General features: G+C 45.3%; 1 protein-coding gene across 1 annotated transcript in view; it reads right to left on the bottom strand.

Annotated features, from left to right (window-relative positions):
- Window positions 1-298: 298 nt before the first annotated feature.
- Window positions 299-18729, bottom strand: part of Scarb2 (scavenger receptor class B member 2) — a 58210-nt gene continuing 39779 nt past the window's right edge. The window contains exons 4-12 of the mRNA XM_036201189.1: window positions 18081-18269; window positions 17364-17455; window positions 13301-13420; window positions 12562-12731; window positions 9999-10117; window positions 8572-8645; window positions 6605-6656; window positions 4049-4207; window positions 299-1875 (exon numbers count right to left, since the gene is read on the bottom strand). Of these exons, the coding sequence (XP_036057082.1) occupies window positions 1837-1875; window positions 4049-4207; window positions 6605-6656; window positions 8572-8645; window positions 9999-10117; window positions 12562-12731; window positions 13301-13420; window positions 17364-17455; window positions 18081-18269 (1014 nt within the window). The 3' untranslated portion in view covers window positions 299-1836. The remainder of the gene's footprint in view (window positions 1876-4048; window positions 4208-6604; window positions 6657-8571; window positions 8646-9998; window positions 10118-12561; window positions 12732-13300; window positions 13421-17363; window positions 17456-18080; window positions 18270-18729) is intronic.

The raw sequence follows: 18729 nt of genomic DNA, 5'->3' as shown, positions 1-18729 counted from the left end.
GGACATGCTAATTACCTAGTTAAATATTGATATTAAAGTCTAAAGGTATTTGTCGTTGTTAAGGATCAAGTATTTTCAATTTAGCCTTCACATTTTGGTGGTTTGGGGTATTTAATATTTCTACCTTGATTGGTAGGAAAGGTGAAAGCTTAACAAACTGTCCCTTCAAAAGGGGGGACACAGTAGCCAGGCATGGTGGCTCACTGATCCCAGCACTCAGGAGGCAGAGGCAGCAGGATCTCTGTGAGTTCAGTGACATTCTGGTCTACACAGTGAGTTCCAGAACAGCCAGAGCTACATAGAGAGACTCTGTCTCAAAACCCCAAAATAAAAAAGAAGGGAAACATCACATATTGCTTTAGTGTCAAGAAAGGAAAATTTGGGCCTGTATATTAAAGCAATATTTTTACCTCCAAATATGTATATGAAATCTCAGGGTTTTTTTTGTTTGTTTGTTTGTTTTTACAATTTTTTTGTTTACATTGAAATTCAGTTTTCATGAAATTATATAAGAGGTTGGCCAGCCAACATATAGGGTTCCTCATTAAAAATCAATGGCGGGCTCTGAGAATCAAAGACAGTGCCCTCCACGATGGCTGAGGTCTGACGGCTGTGACGCCGCTCTCCTTCAGGGACCTTCTGAAGAGAAGCAGTAGCTGGCTTCCTTTCCAGACACCTCATCTGAAGAACTTCCTGTCTAACACTCTAAACACTTGTCAGAAAAGTGATTGTCACAGGAAGCAGAGAGCACTTAGTGAGTGACGGTGGGCCACAAAACACTGGCTGGGACTAAATCTAAGGGATGAATTCAAAATTTTCCAAGTCTCGTCCAGACAAAATGCCTTCCTGGATCTGTATGTAACATAAGCTATGGGCAGATGGACTTTGAGACATTTATAGTTTTACAAATACAAATTCAGTATTTGGCAGTCATTCTGTATCACCATCCTATTTGGTAGATGCCGGGGGCATACGAGCTATTGACTCCATTCTCCCAGACGCATCTCCATCAAGCCAGCTTGGACTGAAACTAGCAGTTAGCCTATAAATGCTATAACTCACACTGAACTCTAGTCTAAATGGACCATCTGTCTGACTTACCCTCACCAACGTTGCTGGGGCATCTGCTTGCTCTACAAAAGCAAAACTTCAAAATCCTCAGAAGCTCAAAGCTATCTACTTACAGACACCACCCCACCCAAGCCCTCTCCCGAGTGACTCCTGCCCACTCTAGAATAGTCCAAAGACAGTTACTTTCCTGAAGGGATGACACACTGGAGGGTAGAGCGAAATGCAGCATGTGATGTCTCCAAGAAGGGAAGCAGACACGTTTGTGTGGTGCATCATATGAAGCTATCACTTTACCCTGGTGCTACATGCTTTCTCTCGTGGAAGGAGTTGAACGGAGAATAGGAAGCCATACATACATATGTATATATATTTTGAACACAGTTTGGAGAACGAAGCATACTGAATCAGGTCAGGCCAACAACTAACGTTAACAAGCGATGCAGACTTTGTATCTACAATGGGGGTCACAAAATCCTGCAGCTCCCAGAGCCCAACCACAAAGTTTCTACACAAGTTTATTAGATACTTCCTAGACACATTAGAACAATTTCAGAGGCATGATTCTATAAAGCATTCCGGTCGGTCATGTCACCCTGCCCACTGCCCTCCGTCCAGGAAGCTCTCCTCACTTGCCAGCATTTCAGCTTCTCCCTCCTCTTGACAGGCCAGGAGCCTGTGAGGAGGATTCAGGGTTTTCCCTGTCCTGGTCCAGATCAGGGCAGTTCACATGTTCTCTCACCAAGCTCAGGCGACAGGTAAGTTCATTTAGGTTCGTATGAGGGGCGCTCTTTCATCTGCCGTTCCCTGTGACAGGCAACAGAGATGCAGAGGTTAAACGTTCACGTCGGGAACTTCTGGCCTGAAGTGAAACGTTTAGGCGAGGTGGGGATGGAGAAGGTAGGGGGAGAAGCCGGTCGGTCAGAAGGCAGTTCCCTCCACTCTCAGCTGCCTTTGCTCTTTACGGCTCTAACCTGACCTTGTTAGAGGACAGTTCTTCCTCTCCAGCCCCTAATATCAGACCTGCAATCTCCTCTCTGCTCAGGACTCCAACCCTTAGCATCCTGGACCAAAACAGCCTGATTTGTAACCTACCTGGGAGCAGTGTCTCAGAAGCTGAAGATGTTCACTAACACTCAGGAAAGACCTGAAGATGGCTAATGAGTGCTAATTAACATTCATAGGTCTGTTTATATCTAGGAAAGTTCCCTGGCAGATCCATAGGCACCAATGGTAAGAGTGCCTTATCGCTAATTCAGGCTTGCATCACTAGCATGAGTGAAAGTGGTACACCGGCTGGGTTATCCAAGCCAGTACCACTCATACAGTTTCAACCAGTTTAATTCATCTCCTATTCACATTGCTCCGACAGTTTAGCAGGATGACGGAGGGAGAAATATGTTCTAAAAGCAGACATTGCTGAGCATTTAAGAAGGGTGCCTAGGCCAGGCCTGGAGGTTCAGAGCTGTAATCCCAGGCACCAAGAAGGCTGAAACATGAGATTCACAAGTTCAAAGCCTGGCTGGACCACAAAGCAAGTTCAAGCCCAGCCTGAGCAGCTCAGAGCCAACTCATCTAAAAAAAAAAAAAGAGTTTGTTTTTAAGGACTAGGCATATGTCTCAGTGCTGGAGTGCTTGCCTGGTGTATGTCAGGCCCTTGCTTCAACTTCTAGTTCCACAGAAAAGAAAGGCTTCTACAGAAGAGCATCATGAGGTATTCAGACTCCTGGTCACTTGAGAGGCTGATCTGAGCTAGTTTATCCCATTCTTTCTGGAAATAAATGATTCTCATGTAGCCACCTGTTACCATTGCTATGGGATCTCAACCACAGCACCTTCAGATACAGCAGGGATACTTTTTTTTTTTTTTTTAAAGATTTATTTATTACACATACAAGTGTTCTGCTTGCATGTATGCCTGCAGGCCAGAGGGCACCAGATCTCATTACAGATGGTTGTGAGCCACCATGTAGTTGCTGGGAATTGAACTGAGGACCTCTGGAAGAACAGCCAGTGCTCCTAACCTCTGAGCCATCTCTCCAGCCCATACAGCAGGGATTCTTAACAAGCATGTCACTGCCCCTTTGCTCTACAATATTAGAATTATTTTATCATAAATAATAACTAAGTTTATTGAGTAACATTGAGCCTCCTCTGTGCTTTCTACATTGTCTGATCATCTCCAGAAACTCACAAGGAGACCCTATCATCATTCTATTTTACAGATAATAAATTGGGGGCCATCCCAAGTGTCATATAGACATTTAACAGCAGAACTGGGATTTGAACCCAGGCAGTCTAGCACCAAAGCATTATTCTTCTTTCAAGTTATTGTTTTCAAAGATGTGAGATTACCTCCTATGAGACATATCCAGGAATTCCAAACCCACCAAAAGTGCCTCAAATACCAAATGGCACCCTTCTATCACCCTGTCTTTCTCAACACACACCAGCCCTGACTACTACTTGTCCATTGGTAACACAACCACAAAAATCAGTGTTCCCCTCCTCCATAAAACCCCCAAATCTAACCAAAGGAGCCAGCTGACACCTCTTCAGTAAAGATTATTAAGAAATTCCTCAGATAAACTTATCAATAAGCGTGGAATATTCCTTTACACTATGTGAATATATGTTGCTGTGATTGGTTCAGTGAAGAAGCTGACTGGCCAATAGCTGGACAGGATAAGGTTAGGGGGAAGAGCCAAACAGAATGCTGGGAAGACCAAGGGCCAAGTCTTGAGCAGATGCAGAGAGAGGCAAGGTGGGCATGCCATACTGAGAAAAGGTACCAACCCATGTGGCAAAGCATAGATGAGAAATATAGTTTAATTTAAATGTAAGAGTTAGCTAGTAACAAGCCTGAGTTACTGGCCAAACATAATTAATATTGAGTCTCCCTGTTGGTTATTTGGGAACTGGTGGGCAGTAAAGAAAAGTCTGCCTACAGACAAGAGAAATTCTCCCAGCCAGCACTTACCTCATCCATGGACGCCTGTCCTCGGCATGCAAGCCATGTGAACACCAAGCCAAAGAACACGCCCAGTGCCATGATGATGTAGGGTATGTTGGTGACTATCAGAGTCGTGTTAGTCACGGACTTCAATCGATTTGCAGTCTCTTTGTCAATGAGAACACTCTGGAGGGGGAAGAAATAGTATCTTGAGAACTAGATAGCCTCTGTGTATGTGTGCATTTCAAAGAATATATTAAATTTGATTATATTTTATTTTTTAAAAATATTTATTTATTTACCATGTATACAGTGTTCTATTTGCATGTATCCCTGTAAGCCAGAAGAGGGAGCCAGATCTTATTACAGATGGTTGTGAGCCACCATGTGGTTGCTGGGAATTGAACTCAGGACTTCTGGAAGAACAGCCAGTGTTCTTAACCTCTGAGCCATCTCTCCAGCCCAATTATATTTTATTTTTAGCAAGCCAGATACACTGAAAATTCACTTAAAATCAGACTAACCAAAGAGGGAATTACTCATATATTTTCTCTTGAAGACAACTATAACTCAATATCTTTTCTCTCTTTACCAATTTATGTTAAGAAATGCTGAGATAATGTGTGTTATGGTTAGAGTATGAAATGTCCCCACAAGTTCATGTTTTAAATGTTGAACACCATCTTGTAGTACTGTTTTTGTTTGGATTTCATTTTGAGATAGGATCTCATTTTGTAGCCCTGGCTAGCCTCGAACTCACTATGTAGACTAGGCTGGCCTTGAACTTGTGGCACTACTCTGGAGTGCTGGGGTTACAGGTGCTGCCATGCTGCACTTCTTTTGAAGATCATGGAGCCTTTAGAACAGGGAGGCCTGGCTGGAGAAGGAGCTTCCTGATTCACTGTGATGTGAGAAATTCAGCTGGGCGCCCATCAACATAGCCTCCCTGTCACCATGGACTGAAGTCCTTCTGAAATCATGAGCCGTTATAAACCTCTCTAAGTTGCTTCTGTCTCAGTGACACAAAAGTAAATAATATAATAATATCCTCTGCTTGGCATCAGGCAGTTACTGCAAAATGCATCTCAGCATTCCTTCATTCTAGAAGTGTCTCTGGCTACCTCAGGCTTCTGTTAACTCTCCCTAGAACCTCATCTGTTGTCTTTGTCACCAGCATTAACTGTTTACCTGTTTATGTGAGTTCCTTTAAAGCAAGACATCTCAGCCACCTCCTCCCTGGGGAGAGCACCCAGTACACAGTAGGTGCCTAATTAATACTGGATGACTGAATGAATGGGTGAAACTCTAGGCAGTACCATTTCTCTCCTGAGTCCACACTACGGTCACCAGTCTCAACAAAAAACGGCCCAAGTGAGTTGTGGTGCTAACAAGAACTGAAGAGCGAATTTCTAACAGAAAAACGCTCCAGAACAGCATTTTAGTATGAGAACAGATCTTTCGTCACTCAGTGTGATGGGTGAGGCACCAAGAAAGCACGTCCCTAAGATGTCAACAATCCTGCGTAGTTTGCACTGACCAGAGGATGGGGTAGGGGGGCAGTTCTGTGGCAGGTTTTTCTGTAACTGTCCCAGAATGTCAGAGTCGGGGCTTCTTCCTGACAGCAGTCTCCAGTGCCACTTCCAGGCCTAATCTTGCTCTTTTCTCCCTCTTCTCCTCCCTTCCTTCTTCAGACAGGATCTCACCTGCCCTGCCTCTTCTCCAGTACCAAGATTAAGGGCATGTGTCACCATGCTTGACCTTGATAGGTAATTTTAAAAGCATTTTATTTGTTTGTTGTTGTTTGGTGGCGGCGGTGGTGGCAGTGTGTGTGTGTGTGTGTGTGTGTGTGTGTGTGTGTGTGTGTGTGTGAGAGATGGAAGTAAGAAGGCAGTTGTCGGGGTTGATCCCCTTATCCACCCTGTGGGTTCTGGAGACCAAATTCAAGTTCTTCAGCATTGTCGGCAGGCTCCTTTACCTGCTGAGCCGTCTCATCGGCCCCTGACACGTGACTTTTACAGCAGCCTGCTTAAGCTGTCAGGGCTGCAGTGGAGGCCAAGGCTTCATGGGACAGAGCTTGGAGTGCCTTCCTCACCTCTGCAGCTCGTTCCCCACATAAGCAACACCCCAGAAGGGCATTATTCAACTGCTCTTGAGACAGAAAATGTCCAAATAAACTCAGACGCAGGCCCCTCCCACGAGTGTTAAAGAGAGCTTTTCCGGGGCAGCTTCTATTTTAAAAGGTCACCTTTGAGCCTGGAGAGATGACTCAGCAGTTAAGAGTATCACTGCTCCTGCAGAGGACCTGGGTTCAGGCCAGAGAACCCCCAAAGAGCAGCTCACGACCCCCTGTAACTCTAGCTCCAGGGACTCAGATCGTGTGCTTTTCTGACCCTGTGAGCACCTGCATTTACACTCATGTGCACACACGAACACACATAATTAAGAACAAGTCTTCGTTTTAAAAGAGCCACCTTTTCCTCTTTTCATGACCTGAATGGCACACCACTACAACAATAAACATCATAATGGAAGTATCCCAAGCTTGGGCTGTTTAAACATACTTCCTCCTCTTTCAGGACTTACCTCATTGAGATACATCACTGGGAAAACCATAGTCCTAATGTCTCCTGTTTCCCTACAAAGGCAAAGGATGGCATTATTTCATAGACATCCTCCTGAAAACACCTCTCAATTGGAGAGACATGTTCACACGAAAATTACAGTACACTTAGTTCACTCAGTTACCTAGAATTGACTGTGGGCTTCTCAGTTGCCTTCGAAGACACATATACATCAGAAATCAAGACCATAACATTATCAAGCAGCCATGCAAAACTGCATGTCTATGTGGTATTTTATCAAAGCATAAGATAAGGAATACAACCATACAAGGAGCAGCACTCAGTGGGAGCCCAGAGGTTTCCTAGTGAGATCTGAGCTCGCTTTACCCAGCAGGGCTGCATCAGGGGCTGTCTTGACCACGTGCAGGGTCACCAGGTGTTTGGGACGGTCTGCACTTGGCTGTGCTGGGGGGAGGTCTTTTGCTCCACCCCTTGGCATTTCTATAAAAAGCCCTTTAGAAGGGACAGAAGGGGCTGGTGGGTTTTGACCCAGGCCCTCCCGAGGCTGTCCTGTGTTTCTACCTGTCTCTCTCCCTCTATATTTCTATCTAAATATTTCCCACTTCTCCCTGCTCAAGAGCACCCTGGGGGAAAAAGTAGGAGCAGGCCCTCCACAACTTGGGAAGTTTCTAGGCCACCTACACCTGTCTCTGCAAGAAGAGCCACTGACCACTGTTTGCCCACTCTGTACTCTGTAATTTAGGGGCTTTATTTTATTCAATTCCTGCAGCAGTCACATGCCACGGCTCTCATTATGTACAGGGCGAAAGAGGTGAAGACTGCTAATAGAGACTAGGTAAGATGCCCAAGACCACCATGAGTGAGCAGTGGAACCAAGACTGTCATTCCCTTTTGAGTCTAAGGTTCTAGCTAACTACTATAATATACCCCTCAAAAATACACACACGGGTGCCAGAAGACATCGCTCTAAACCATGTTTGCTTCTTAGAAGGAGCCCATAACAAGATTAAATCTGGAGAGTTCAGTGGGGAATATATCATTACAGATGGGTGGATAGATGGATGGATGGATAGATAGACAGATCAAATTAGATAGCAGGCAGATGAATGGACACATAGACCGACAATGCATGTGTGGTTTTATGTCCTTGAACTTGTGATCTTCCTGACTCAACCTCCTGGGTAGTTGGGATCACAAGTCTGTGCTGCCAGGCTCAGCAAGACCTTTGATTTACAGTGAGAGACTCTTACATTGAAGGGATCCCCTGTCACCCTCACATTCTTCTCTGGGAACTCAAGAGCAAAGTATATATACATATCTGGTACTGTCCACATTAATAATATATGGGTCACTCAGTACCTACAGAAGGTTTGTTAAAATGGTGTTTTTGATAAGTATTTTCTCAGATCTAAAAAAAATCCCACGGGCAAGTCTGGGCAGGAAGCTGTACTTGGGGGTTCTTACTATGGAGTTGCTTGTGATGAATGTGGAAAGGAAAAGCTGGTTTCAGCCTACTGCCCCTGTCCGGAGGAGAACTTGTAGCGGTTGAGCCCACGCAGAAGCAGAGAGAGTACCAAGAAAAGATATGGAGACCAGGGTCAGGAGTGGAGGGCATTGCTAGGGGACTGGGTAAAAGCCATTCCGGATCCACGGCCTCACCAAATGTGAGTCCCAGCAAGTCACTCAAGTGCTGTGTCTCCGTTCTCTCGGGTTTATGACGAGGACAGTGGGAAGATGTAAGCTGACACATGTAACGTGCTGACTGCGACACCTGACCCACGGACAATACCGCATAACGAGTGATTAGTACAAGGCCAAGGTACTGTGAAGATTGAGACCGTGCCCCACCAGGGACAGACAAGTTGAGGAGTTAGAAGTGGGCTCTACTCGCCCTGATACCATCTATGCCTACCCGAAAGTCACTAGGCAAACCCCACCTCTACCTCTGTAGGAAGACACAACACTTACACGAAATCATCCAGTTTTTTCACGTAAGTGTTGATTTGGAATCTCTTGGCTGCTCTTAAAATAATTCCAGTCAACTGCAGATAAAGAGAGAGAAAAAAAAAATTAGTATTTTTTCCCCAGCCACATTTTCAACGGAGTGTGCCTCTGTGGTTCTGACCCACAGGGACCCTTTGCCACGTTTGGCAGGCGGAGTGAACAAGGGAAAACTGGTCCCCACAACAGAACTACAAGTACTGATTGTACTGGGAGGCCTGGCCTTTTGGGGGGTGTGAACCCCTGGGAATCTGCTAAAGTGCAGATTCTGATTGGTAGATCAGGGTGGAACACAAGACAAGGCATTTCCAGTAAGTTCCCAGGAGAGTGCCACTTGGCAGGGCAAAGCATGGAGCACCCCATCAGAGGCCACAAATTTTATGCTGGCTATGGACACGTGGGCAGTTGTCCAGAGCTAAGGGGAGGATGGCTTCCAAGACTGGGGCTCCCTGGGCCAGAGTACAGGAAGCGTGAGGCAGAGCCGCAGATGTGTGCTGAGGGCACAGGACTTCACCTACCCCTTGGTGACAGGCCTGCTGTTTGGCTGACGAGAGGGAACTCAATGGCTAGTAGAGAAGAAGTACAGTCCCACTCGAGGATGGGGCTGCAGCTTAGTTGCCACAGTACTTGCCTAGCACTCAGGAGGCACGCCATAGCCCAAGCTGGCCTCGAACTTGCGATCTTCCTGCCTCAACCTGGGTAGCCGGGATCACAGGTCTGTGCCACCAGGCCCAGCAAGACCTTTGACCTTTTCATTTAGTTTCTACAGTGAGAGACTGTTACACTGAAGGGATCCCCTATCACCTCAAAATTCTTTTCCGGGAACCCAAAAGCAAAGTATATATATGTATGGTACCATCTACATTAATAATGTACCGTCTATGTTAATAATATATAGGACACTCGGTACCTAAAGAGGTTTGCCAAAAGCTAATGAAGCTGATCTGCCCATTTAGAGCTGTGCATTCTAACAGAGTACACAACTGATCTGTAATTCTGAAGGTGAAAAGCATTTGTGTCCAACAGCAGACTGACCAGGTTACATGGGTCCGGCCTCAGCTGGTTTTGGTGACTGAATTTGTACTGCTGTTTTTATTTTGTTTTGCTATGCTGGACTGCACCTAGGGGCTCACGCAGGCTGGGTCAGTGCTCTATCACTGGGCTCCCCTGGCCCACGGTCTTCCTCAGCTTTCTTTCTCTCCTTCGAAGCGGGTTTGCTGGTTTCTGCAGACATCATCCACAGAGTTAGGACTTCCCATTAGAGGCTTGGGGCCACAGTGCACTCGATCTCCTTCCGCCCCCTTGAATATCCTCAGGAGGCAATGTGTCTCTCGATGCTTTGCACTAAGAGAACCTGCGAGTGTCCAACAAGACACGAGGAAGTGTGTACTCACAGGATTAATGTCCACAAATGTCTCATGCTCTTCCTTGTTTGGGCGCATGCCTTTAATGGCAGAAACGAACTTCTCATCAGCTTGGTAGAAGTGCGGGAAAGACATGAAGATGGGTACACCTGCGTGGTAAGGGACAGAGAAATGAATGGGGCTGGTGTTTTTGTTTTTGTTTTTTGTTTTTTTTCCAGACAGGGTTTTGCTCTGTAGTTCTGGTGCCTTTCCTGGATCTCACTCTGTAGACCAGGCTGGCCTCAAACTCACAACGATCCACCTGCCTCTACCTCCCTAGTGCTGGGATTAAAGGCGTGTGCCACCACTGCCCGACAAATGAATATACAGTTCCTGACCACAAAAATTGGTTCCTAAAGGGAAAAGAAAAGCCAAGCTCACTCCCTCTCCGTAGCTCCTGGTCCAGTATTTACACTGCATTTTCCGCCACCTGATGTGTCCCACATAACTTTACTGAATATCTTACACCACAGTCCTGGTCACATTTATACATAAACGGTTACTGAAGCTATAAGTGTGCCTATTTGTCTGTGTTAAATAAGGCTCCACAACACTCTAGAAAATGAAAGCCCTTATCCTCATTTTGCATTTGAAGAGGCTGAGGTTCCCAAATGCACCCAAATTTCCCAGGCACTGGTAGCTGTGCAGGAAGTGTTCTCCCTGGCTGAGAAGGTCCCTCCTCAGAGCGTACCCAACTGACTATGAAGTTTGAGCTGTTGTTGCTCTGTTTGGGGTTTCGCTGTTCATTTGAGACAGGGTCTTATTCTGTAGCTCAGGCTGGCCTGGAACTCACTCCATAGATCAGGTTGGCCCAGAACTCTCGGAATTCTTCCTGCTTCTGCTTTCAGGCGTTAAGATTAAAGGTATACACTATCATGCCTAGGTTTTGATTTTGAGGAAAGAGAAAAACAGACCGTTTTACAACAATGGACCTTGTTCTCCTGGATAGCATAATGTAAGAACAGTTTAGAGTCTCCCCTGTTGTTCACGGTCGCACATGCCCGTCAGCCCGGCATTTGGCGGGAGGGTTAGCAGTTCAAGACTGGCCGTGCTCACAGTTCTGTTAACTTCTATGCTTCCTTGCTTAGAAGACACATTGAAGAGTGCCATTCCCAATTCCCGGTCAAGCTGAGTTAAGCCCAAACAGGAGCACTGGAAACCTATTCACAAACAACAGGCAGGCCTGGACAAGTCTCAAGCTTTGTCCTTATTTGGATATTATCTTGAGCTGCTGGCTGTGGGGCTGGCTCAGTGGCCCAGGCTTGGCATGTCCTATCTTCCCTGTCCCTGCTGTAAGGAGCGTTGAAAACTGATTGTCCCTTGTGTCCTCAGAAACTGCCTGCTCAGTTCCAAGAAGCAGGGACCGACGCCTAGTTCATAGTCGAGTTATTAGGACAGACTGCCATGATATTTGCTCGACCTTCTCAATAAGACGAAGATATTAAGTTGTGCCCATCGTCCCGGGACCCAGAAGGCTGAGCCATAAGGATGGAGAGTTTGATGCCAGCCTGAGCTACTCAGTAAGACCTTCCTCAAAGCAAACAAAGCCAAGAGCAAAAACCAGAAAAAGAGGACACTGCACACCTGTCAGGTAGGGCCCAGTGGGTAATTCTCCTGTGACATCTCACTGTTGAAGTGGACCTTTGGGACTGGAGAGATGGCTCAGCAGTTAAGAACACTGACTGCTCTTCCTGAGAACCAGGGTTTGATTCCCAGCACCCACATGGTAGCTCACAACTGTCTATGACTCCAGTTCCAGGGGATCTGACACCCTCACACAGACATACATGAAGGTAAAATCACCAACACATATGAAATAAAAATTATATGTAAGTATATGTATATGTTATAATTAATATATATTAAATATAATAAATTAAATATAAATATACTACAACATATGCATATATTATATATAAATTAACCTTCAAGACAAAGAAGACCCCTTTTGTCGGCTGCGGCATTGATGATTCTCTCTCATTCATGGAAAGGAACAGAGAGCTGAGGTATCAGGAAACGAGAGGGAAAGCAAGATGCTCAGAGGGTAGCCGGAAGACCCCAGGTAGCTCTTGGGAGCCCACATAAAGGTGTGAAGAAAGAGCTGACTCTGACATTCACCTGTGCTCCATGGCATGCGTGTGCACCCATTATACACATTCCAATAATAACACATTCAAGTCAAAGAGAAAAGAAACACTGGGAAACCCATGATAACAGCTTAAAACTAAATCTGCTTCAGAATCTTTGGGAATCTTAGCCAAGGCGTGTGCCACCAAAACTAGAAATTTTAAAATTTTTTGACAGGTATCATCATTATTGTTGTTATCATCATCATCCCACACACGTGATAGCTACGTAGCCCAGGCTGGCCTTGAGCTCACTATCCTCCTGCTTCTGCCGTCTGGTACTGGGATTGCAGTCATATGCCAAAATATTATTTTTGAAAGGTTGGCCTTGCACTATAGATCAGGTTGGTGACAAATTCTTTGTTGCGCACCCCGAATCTGTCTTCATTCTAGACGCCTGTAACCATGACCTCTCTAGAAGGTCTTACCATTCTTGCAGATGCTGACATTCAACACTCCCGAGTCCATGCAGTTCCCTTTGGGTATACAGAAGCCAGCATTTTCGGAGGTATTGGCTAGTATTTCTGCAGGCACCTTATACCGAAAAGCAGGTAATCCCTCCACACTCTCAAAACCACTGAAAGTTATATGTACCGACCTGATAGGAGGGAAGAGCACAAAGTCAGTGTAGGAATGTGGCTTACTGGCAGAATGCTTGCCTAGCACCCGTGGAGCCCCGAGTTCAAATCCCAGCTCTGCACAGACAGGGTATGGTGGCTCACATCTGTAATTGTAGCACTGGGGGTGGGGGGTGGGGGTGGAAGTAGGAGAGTGGGAAGATCAAGGTCATCAGAAGCTGCATCAGGCCTCTGGCAGGTTTGAAGCCAGCCTGAGATGCATGAGCCCCTGTCTCCAATAAATAAATACATACATCTATAAATAAATAAGAAAGACAGAAAGAGGGAGGAAGGGGAGGGAGGGGCGGGGAGGGGAGGAGAATGGTTAAATAACGTGCCCAGGGCCACACAGCTGCATGTACTAGTGTTAAGACCAAATCAACAGCTACCTTGCGGAGCCCATGCTGTGAGCCATGACACGCCATTCTCTCAGTGTGCCTCCGGCATGTCACAGTACGTGTGCATTCCCATGCTCGATGAGCGATGAGCGTACTCACTTCCATCCCGCACCCTTTGGCCTGCAGTCAAAGACCGTATATAAAGTTCCTACCTGCAGAAGTCAGACGGGAAGGCGTAGAGGACTTCGTCCTTGCTTATCAGCGGATGAAAAGAATCCCCATCTGTCCCGTTGATCATATTGCACTCGTCTGTGGTCCACCAGTCCAGCGACCTAGGGTTGAGAAGTACAAGAAAGACTAAAGATGGACTGTAGCATCTCCTAATGGTCAGGACTTTGCAGGTCTTAGAGGGGCTGGCGACCTCAGCATCTTATCCATAAGCAGGCACAAAAGTGCCAGGAACTAGAGCACAGGAAGAAAAAGTAGGCTCCAGACCAAAACCACTTTTGATAAAGACACCAGCCACAAATTCCTGTTTCCTTCCTCCAGAAGAAGTGCATCCTGCACAGGTGTTTAGAAACACTGATCTAGGGACCAACAAGATGGCTCAGTGGAAAAAGACCCTGGTCTGTAAGACTCACAGCCAGAGTTCAATTTCTGGAACCTATGTAAAGGTGGAGGAGAAAAACCAAGGCCACATAGTTGTTCTTAGACCTCTGCACTCACATCGGGGTACACTCCCCCCCCATCCCACATCATATACAAACACAACAATAGAAACACTGGTTTCCTTACGGCAGTAACCCAGGCAGGCATTAATAACAGCCTTGCTCATAGCTAGGCCAGGGACAGCTGGGCTTTGGATAGATCTATCCCGTTCTTTAATATTCATGAGAGACCATTAACTACTCTCTCAATAGTTCTCACTTCCAACAATAACAGACTTGCCTAGCAGCACTACAAGAAATGCTAATACTGAGTTGGTGTCTCACACTGGAAGCACAGTTGAGATAGCATGCTTGAATACTGGTACATGTAGTGGACTAGACGGTCACAGTCCCTCCAGGTTCTTATGTTGAAATCCTGCCTCTGTGGAGTGATCAGGCCATGAGAGGGGAGCCTGACATAAGACTAGCAACCTTAGATGAGACCTTAGGGACCAGCTCAGCCCTTCCTCCACGTGGATGAAGTTAAAGAGAGAAGACGCCCCTATAAGGAACTGCATCCCACTCCCCACCCCCCACCCCCATCATGAGAAGACAGCCCCTGTTGTAAGGAACCACAAATCATTTTTTAATTGCAACATGAAGGACAGAAAACAACATCACACAGAAGTTCGAGGGAATTCAGGCTAATTCCATAAATGTGTGCTTAGCATCACAAAGTGAACCGGTAACATTCTTAAGAGTAACGGAGGACAGAGGCTGAAGAGATGGCTCAGGCTTTAAGGACACTTGCTGTTCTTTAGAGGATCTGGGTTAGGGTCCCAGCACCCAAATGATGGCTCACAACCCTCTGTACCTTCAATTCCAGGGACTCTAATACCCTGGGGCCTTGTGGGCATCAGAATCACACACAGTGCCCAGGCTCACATGCAGACAAAGCAGTATAAAATAAACCTCTTTTACACAGAAAGCAGTGGAACTTAACAGTGCAGCTTAGTGTGTATCTCTTGGCTGATGTGCATGAGGCTCTGAGTTTGGTCTCTAATACCATAAAAAAAAAAAAAAAAAGAGGTAAGTGGGTGGCAATATTAAAAGGAAAAAAATGAAACAAAACCAAGAAGACTGAAAAAATAGAAAAAAAATGGATAAAAAATGTTTTGGAAAAAAATCAACAGGAATAAAACTCTAGACTGTAGCTGAAGAGAAAAACTCATGAATCAGAAGATAATTCTAGGGAATTTACATAAATACAAGATCCAAAAATGAAAATTTTAATAATCAAGACACAGAGACTGGATAACGAGGAATTCAGGGGCTACAAGGTGAGGAAACAGAACCGAGGCAGATGAGCACAGTGACTAGTAACCAGACGCTACTGGCTGGGACGCACGCACGCACGCACCTACACACACACACACACACACACACACACACACATGCACCTCCACACAATCATCAAGCAACCTGCTGGCAAGCTGGGACCCTGACTTGCTTGCATCAGGCTGAACTTAAGCAACGGAAATCAGTTACTTCCTTACCAACGCATTACTAATTCCTTATTTCCATTCCAGTGTATCCTGAACCAAGGGCAGTGGGCTGATCTGGTCCTCTAAATGCTAGTTTAGGGAGAATCTCTTATTATCTTATGCCTTGGTAGAGTTGGACTTAGATATGATTACAGTCAGATACATTATGGGATGGGACATGAGAGAAGAAAAGAGGTCAAAAAACAATCTATCAATCAAGATAAAAAACAAAACAAGCAGGGTGGTGTGGCGCACGCCTTTAATCCCAGCACTCGGGAGGCAGGGGCAGGCGGATCTCTGTGAGTTCGAGGCCAGCCTGGTCTCCAAAGAGAGTTCCAGGAAAAGCGCAAAGCTACACAGAGAAACCCTGTCTCGAAAAACCAAAAAAAACCCCACAACACCCACATATACTGTGATCCTTAGCAATCATACGACTTCCTGAACCAAAAAAGAAAAGTCCCAAACAATCATCTGGGTTTTTGTGTGGCCTTCTCTCATGTGGCCTTCTCTCATGTGGCCTTCTCTCATGTGGCCTTCTCTCATGTGGCCTGCTGAGTCTCTAAACAACATCATTTCATGCTGGTCATTTTGCTTTGAATAAAGTCTCCTTGCTATTTTGCAAATCTACATGTGCTTATTTCAACGCTTGGAATAAGATACCAAGAACCTGGAGTCACTTGGCCTAAATCCCAACCACTTGTAGCAAGACTCTGGCATATGCCAGTCAAGTGAACAGCTAATTGCTGAGTTTCCCCAAATCTCGGAAAGACTGAGGCCTCAGATTAGAGATGTGCCCCAGTGCCAAACAGAACCAAATCTGGATGCACTTCTGTGAAACCGCGGAAGGTCAAAGGTAGGACAAATGCTGAGAGCCCATGGAGAGCCGCTGTGGTGCACAGATGCAATCCCAGCACCGGGGAAGCCAGGCAGAGAGGGCGAGAGCTCCGGGCCAGGCTGGGATACAAAGTGAGAGCTAGAGTCATCCCCAAAACAAAGGAGCTGTGGGCATATCTCAGTGGTAGAGGCTTCAGCACATACAAGGCCTGAGTTTAAAGACCAGTACTGCCAAAAACAAACAAACAAATAAAAAGTAAGGCAAAAACATAATAAAATAAAAACCATCATAGCACATTTCTTTTAATCACAGCACTCAGGAGGCAGAGGCAGGTGGATCTCTGTGGTCTACATATGAAGTTCCAACCCAGCTTGGGCTACATAGTTAGACTATATCTCAAAAGCAAAATCAGGGTTGGGGATTTAGCTCAGTGGTAGAGCGCTTGCCTAGCAAGCGCAAGGCCCTGGGTTGGTCCTCAGCTCCAGAAAAAAAAAAAAAAAAAAGGAAAAACAAAATCAAGGTGCAAAGATGTGTATGTTAAGAAACAGGTAAGATTATTGTCTTATTTGGAAGGAAAAATGAGAAAAATGAAAAAAAATATTAATCACAAAAGTCGAAGCATAGAAAAGAATGTAAAAACAAGTTCAGACATGTCAAATAATATATCACAAATGTACCTATAATTATATCATGAATATAAAAGACTGAGCCACCTTATTATTGTTAAAATGCTAGAAAATAAGTGTTTGGGTATAAAACAAAAATTAGTTAATAAAATGTTTTAATTTCAAATATTATAATACAGACTTCAAATGAATTTCATCTTTAGAAAAGGTAATACAAACAATCCACACTCGTGAAGTTAAACGAGAGATGGGCTGTCCCCTGCCACCACATGAACACTGGTCTGAAAGTGTTTGACTGTGGCAACCACACATTATTCCACAACTACTCTGTGGCTTTTAATTCAGATCTGGTGGTGGTAAAGCCCACAAATCATCAATACCAATTCTCAGGGTATTTTTACCCTCATCTTAATTTTTAAAGAAATAATTTTAAGAACATTTACATTTTTATCCAAAAGACAAACACCAACTTCTTTCTCACTGCTGGCATCAAATTCAGACTTTGTGTATGGTTGGCAGATGCTCCACCATTAAGCAACATCCCCAATATTAAATTGGGGGAGGCATATTCTGTTTAAATGAAAATTGAAAAAACTTACACCAGAAAATCTTATTAGACTTACGTTTTTCCATTCCACTCCACAATTTTTGTAAAGTTGAGGTAATTGTCTTCTCCGGTTAGAAAAACATAGTCTCCGTCATTAGTTCCATTTTTCTGAAAATGAGTGAATATCCCAATTTTTAAAATGATAAAACATAAGCACTAAAATAAAAAAATACTTTTGAAAGACTGTGATAATCTGAGTATACTCTGATCCTCAAATTCCTGTGAAAGCTGCGTTCTGTGAGGCGGGACATTCTAGGGAACGTATTCCGGCTGCTCTCCCAGAATGAAGGAAGCAATGCTGGTGAGACCCGACTTCCGGGCCCCATTCTCTCACAGAAGTCGTATTTAAAACTTGCTGATAATTGTCTGAACAGCCTCTAGGTTTTGTAAACCCTTAAGGCTTGCCCTCTGCAAGAGAGGAAGTGAAACGCTACTGAGCATTATGCATTGAGCACGAGACCCTGAACAGTCACGAGCCAAAAGATGAGCGAACTGCTCCACACCTCCCTTAATGCTTTCCTCCTGGGGTTAATTTTATCTGTTACCGACTGTTCATTTTACTACAGTTCCCCCCCCCCCCCCCCCACCCCACCCCACCCCAGAACCACTCTCTGATTTTTCTCAGACTTTTAGAAATATTTAGAACTCCAGGCAGTTTGGGTCTTCACCTACAAGAAAGCCAGATTCAAGATGCACTCTGTCTTGCGTGCCCTCTTCCCATTGTGAACCTTACCTCATAGAACAGGCCAAAGTTAGGGGAGACGTCAGATTTGAAAATATGGATGAGGGACAAGATCTCATCCTTGTAGCCCCAGAGCAGTTCATGCACGGTGTGGGTCACAAACAGCTTCTGCTGGTAGGTTTTGAGCATGGCCTCGATGATCTCTCGGAGGAGGGGCAGCTGGGCCAGTTCCACAACGGTCTGCAGAGCAGAGGCAGGTTAACCAGTGACCCCTCCAAAACACTCACCTGTCTGTCTCTCTTCCTGCCCCTCGGCAGAATGGGCCAGAATCGGAGATGTAAATGTTTGCGACTCATCAGAAAATCCAATCCCTGTCTGTGTGGAGTAAGAGATCAGTGACAGCCCTTTCTGTGTGTGTGTGTGTGTGTGTGTGTGTGTGTGTGTGTGTGTGTGTGTACTTCAAGGCCTTGCACATGGTAGACAAACCCTCTACCATTGATCTCTATCCTGAGCCCCAGTCCTCGTTTGTAAATTTTGAGATGGTCTCATTTTGAGACAGTCTCACTAAGTTGCCCAGGCTAACCTTGAACTCACTCTGAGCCCAGTCTGAGCTTTTTAATCCTCCAGTTTCTGCCTCAGAAAGGATCTGGGATTACAGGCTGGGACCACCAGTTCAGGCTTTCGATCCATTTAATTGTAA

The sequence above is a fragment of the Onychomys torridus genome, chromosome 10, assembly GCF_903995425.1.
Source record: "Onychomys torridus chromosome 10, mOncTor1.1, whole genome shotgun sequence".
NCBI classification, from domain to species: Eukaryota; Metazoa; Chordata; class Mammalia; order Rodentia; family Cricetidae; genus Onychomys; species Onychomys torridus.
Note: the sequence above shows the minus strand (reverse complement) of the source record. Positions and strands in the feature narration are given on the sequence as shown.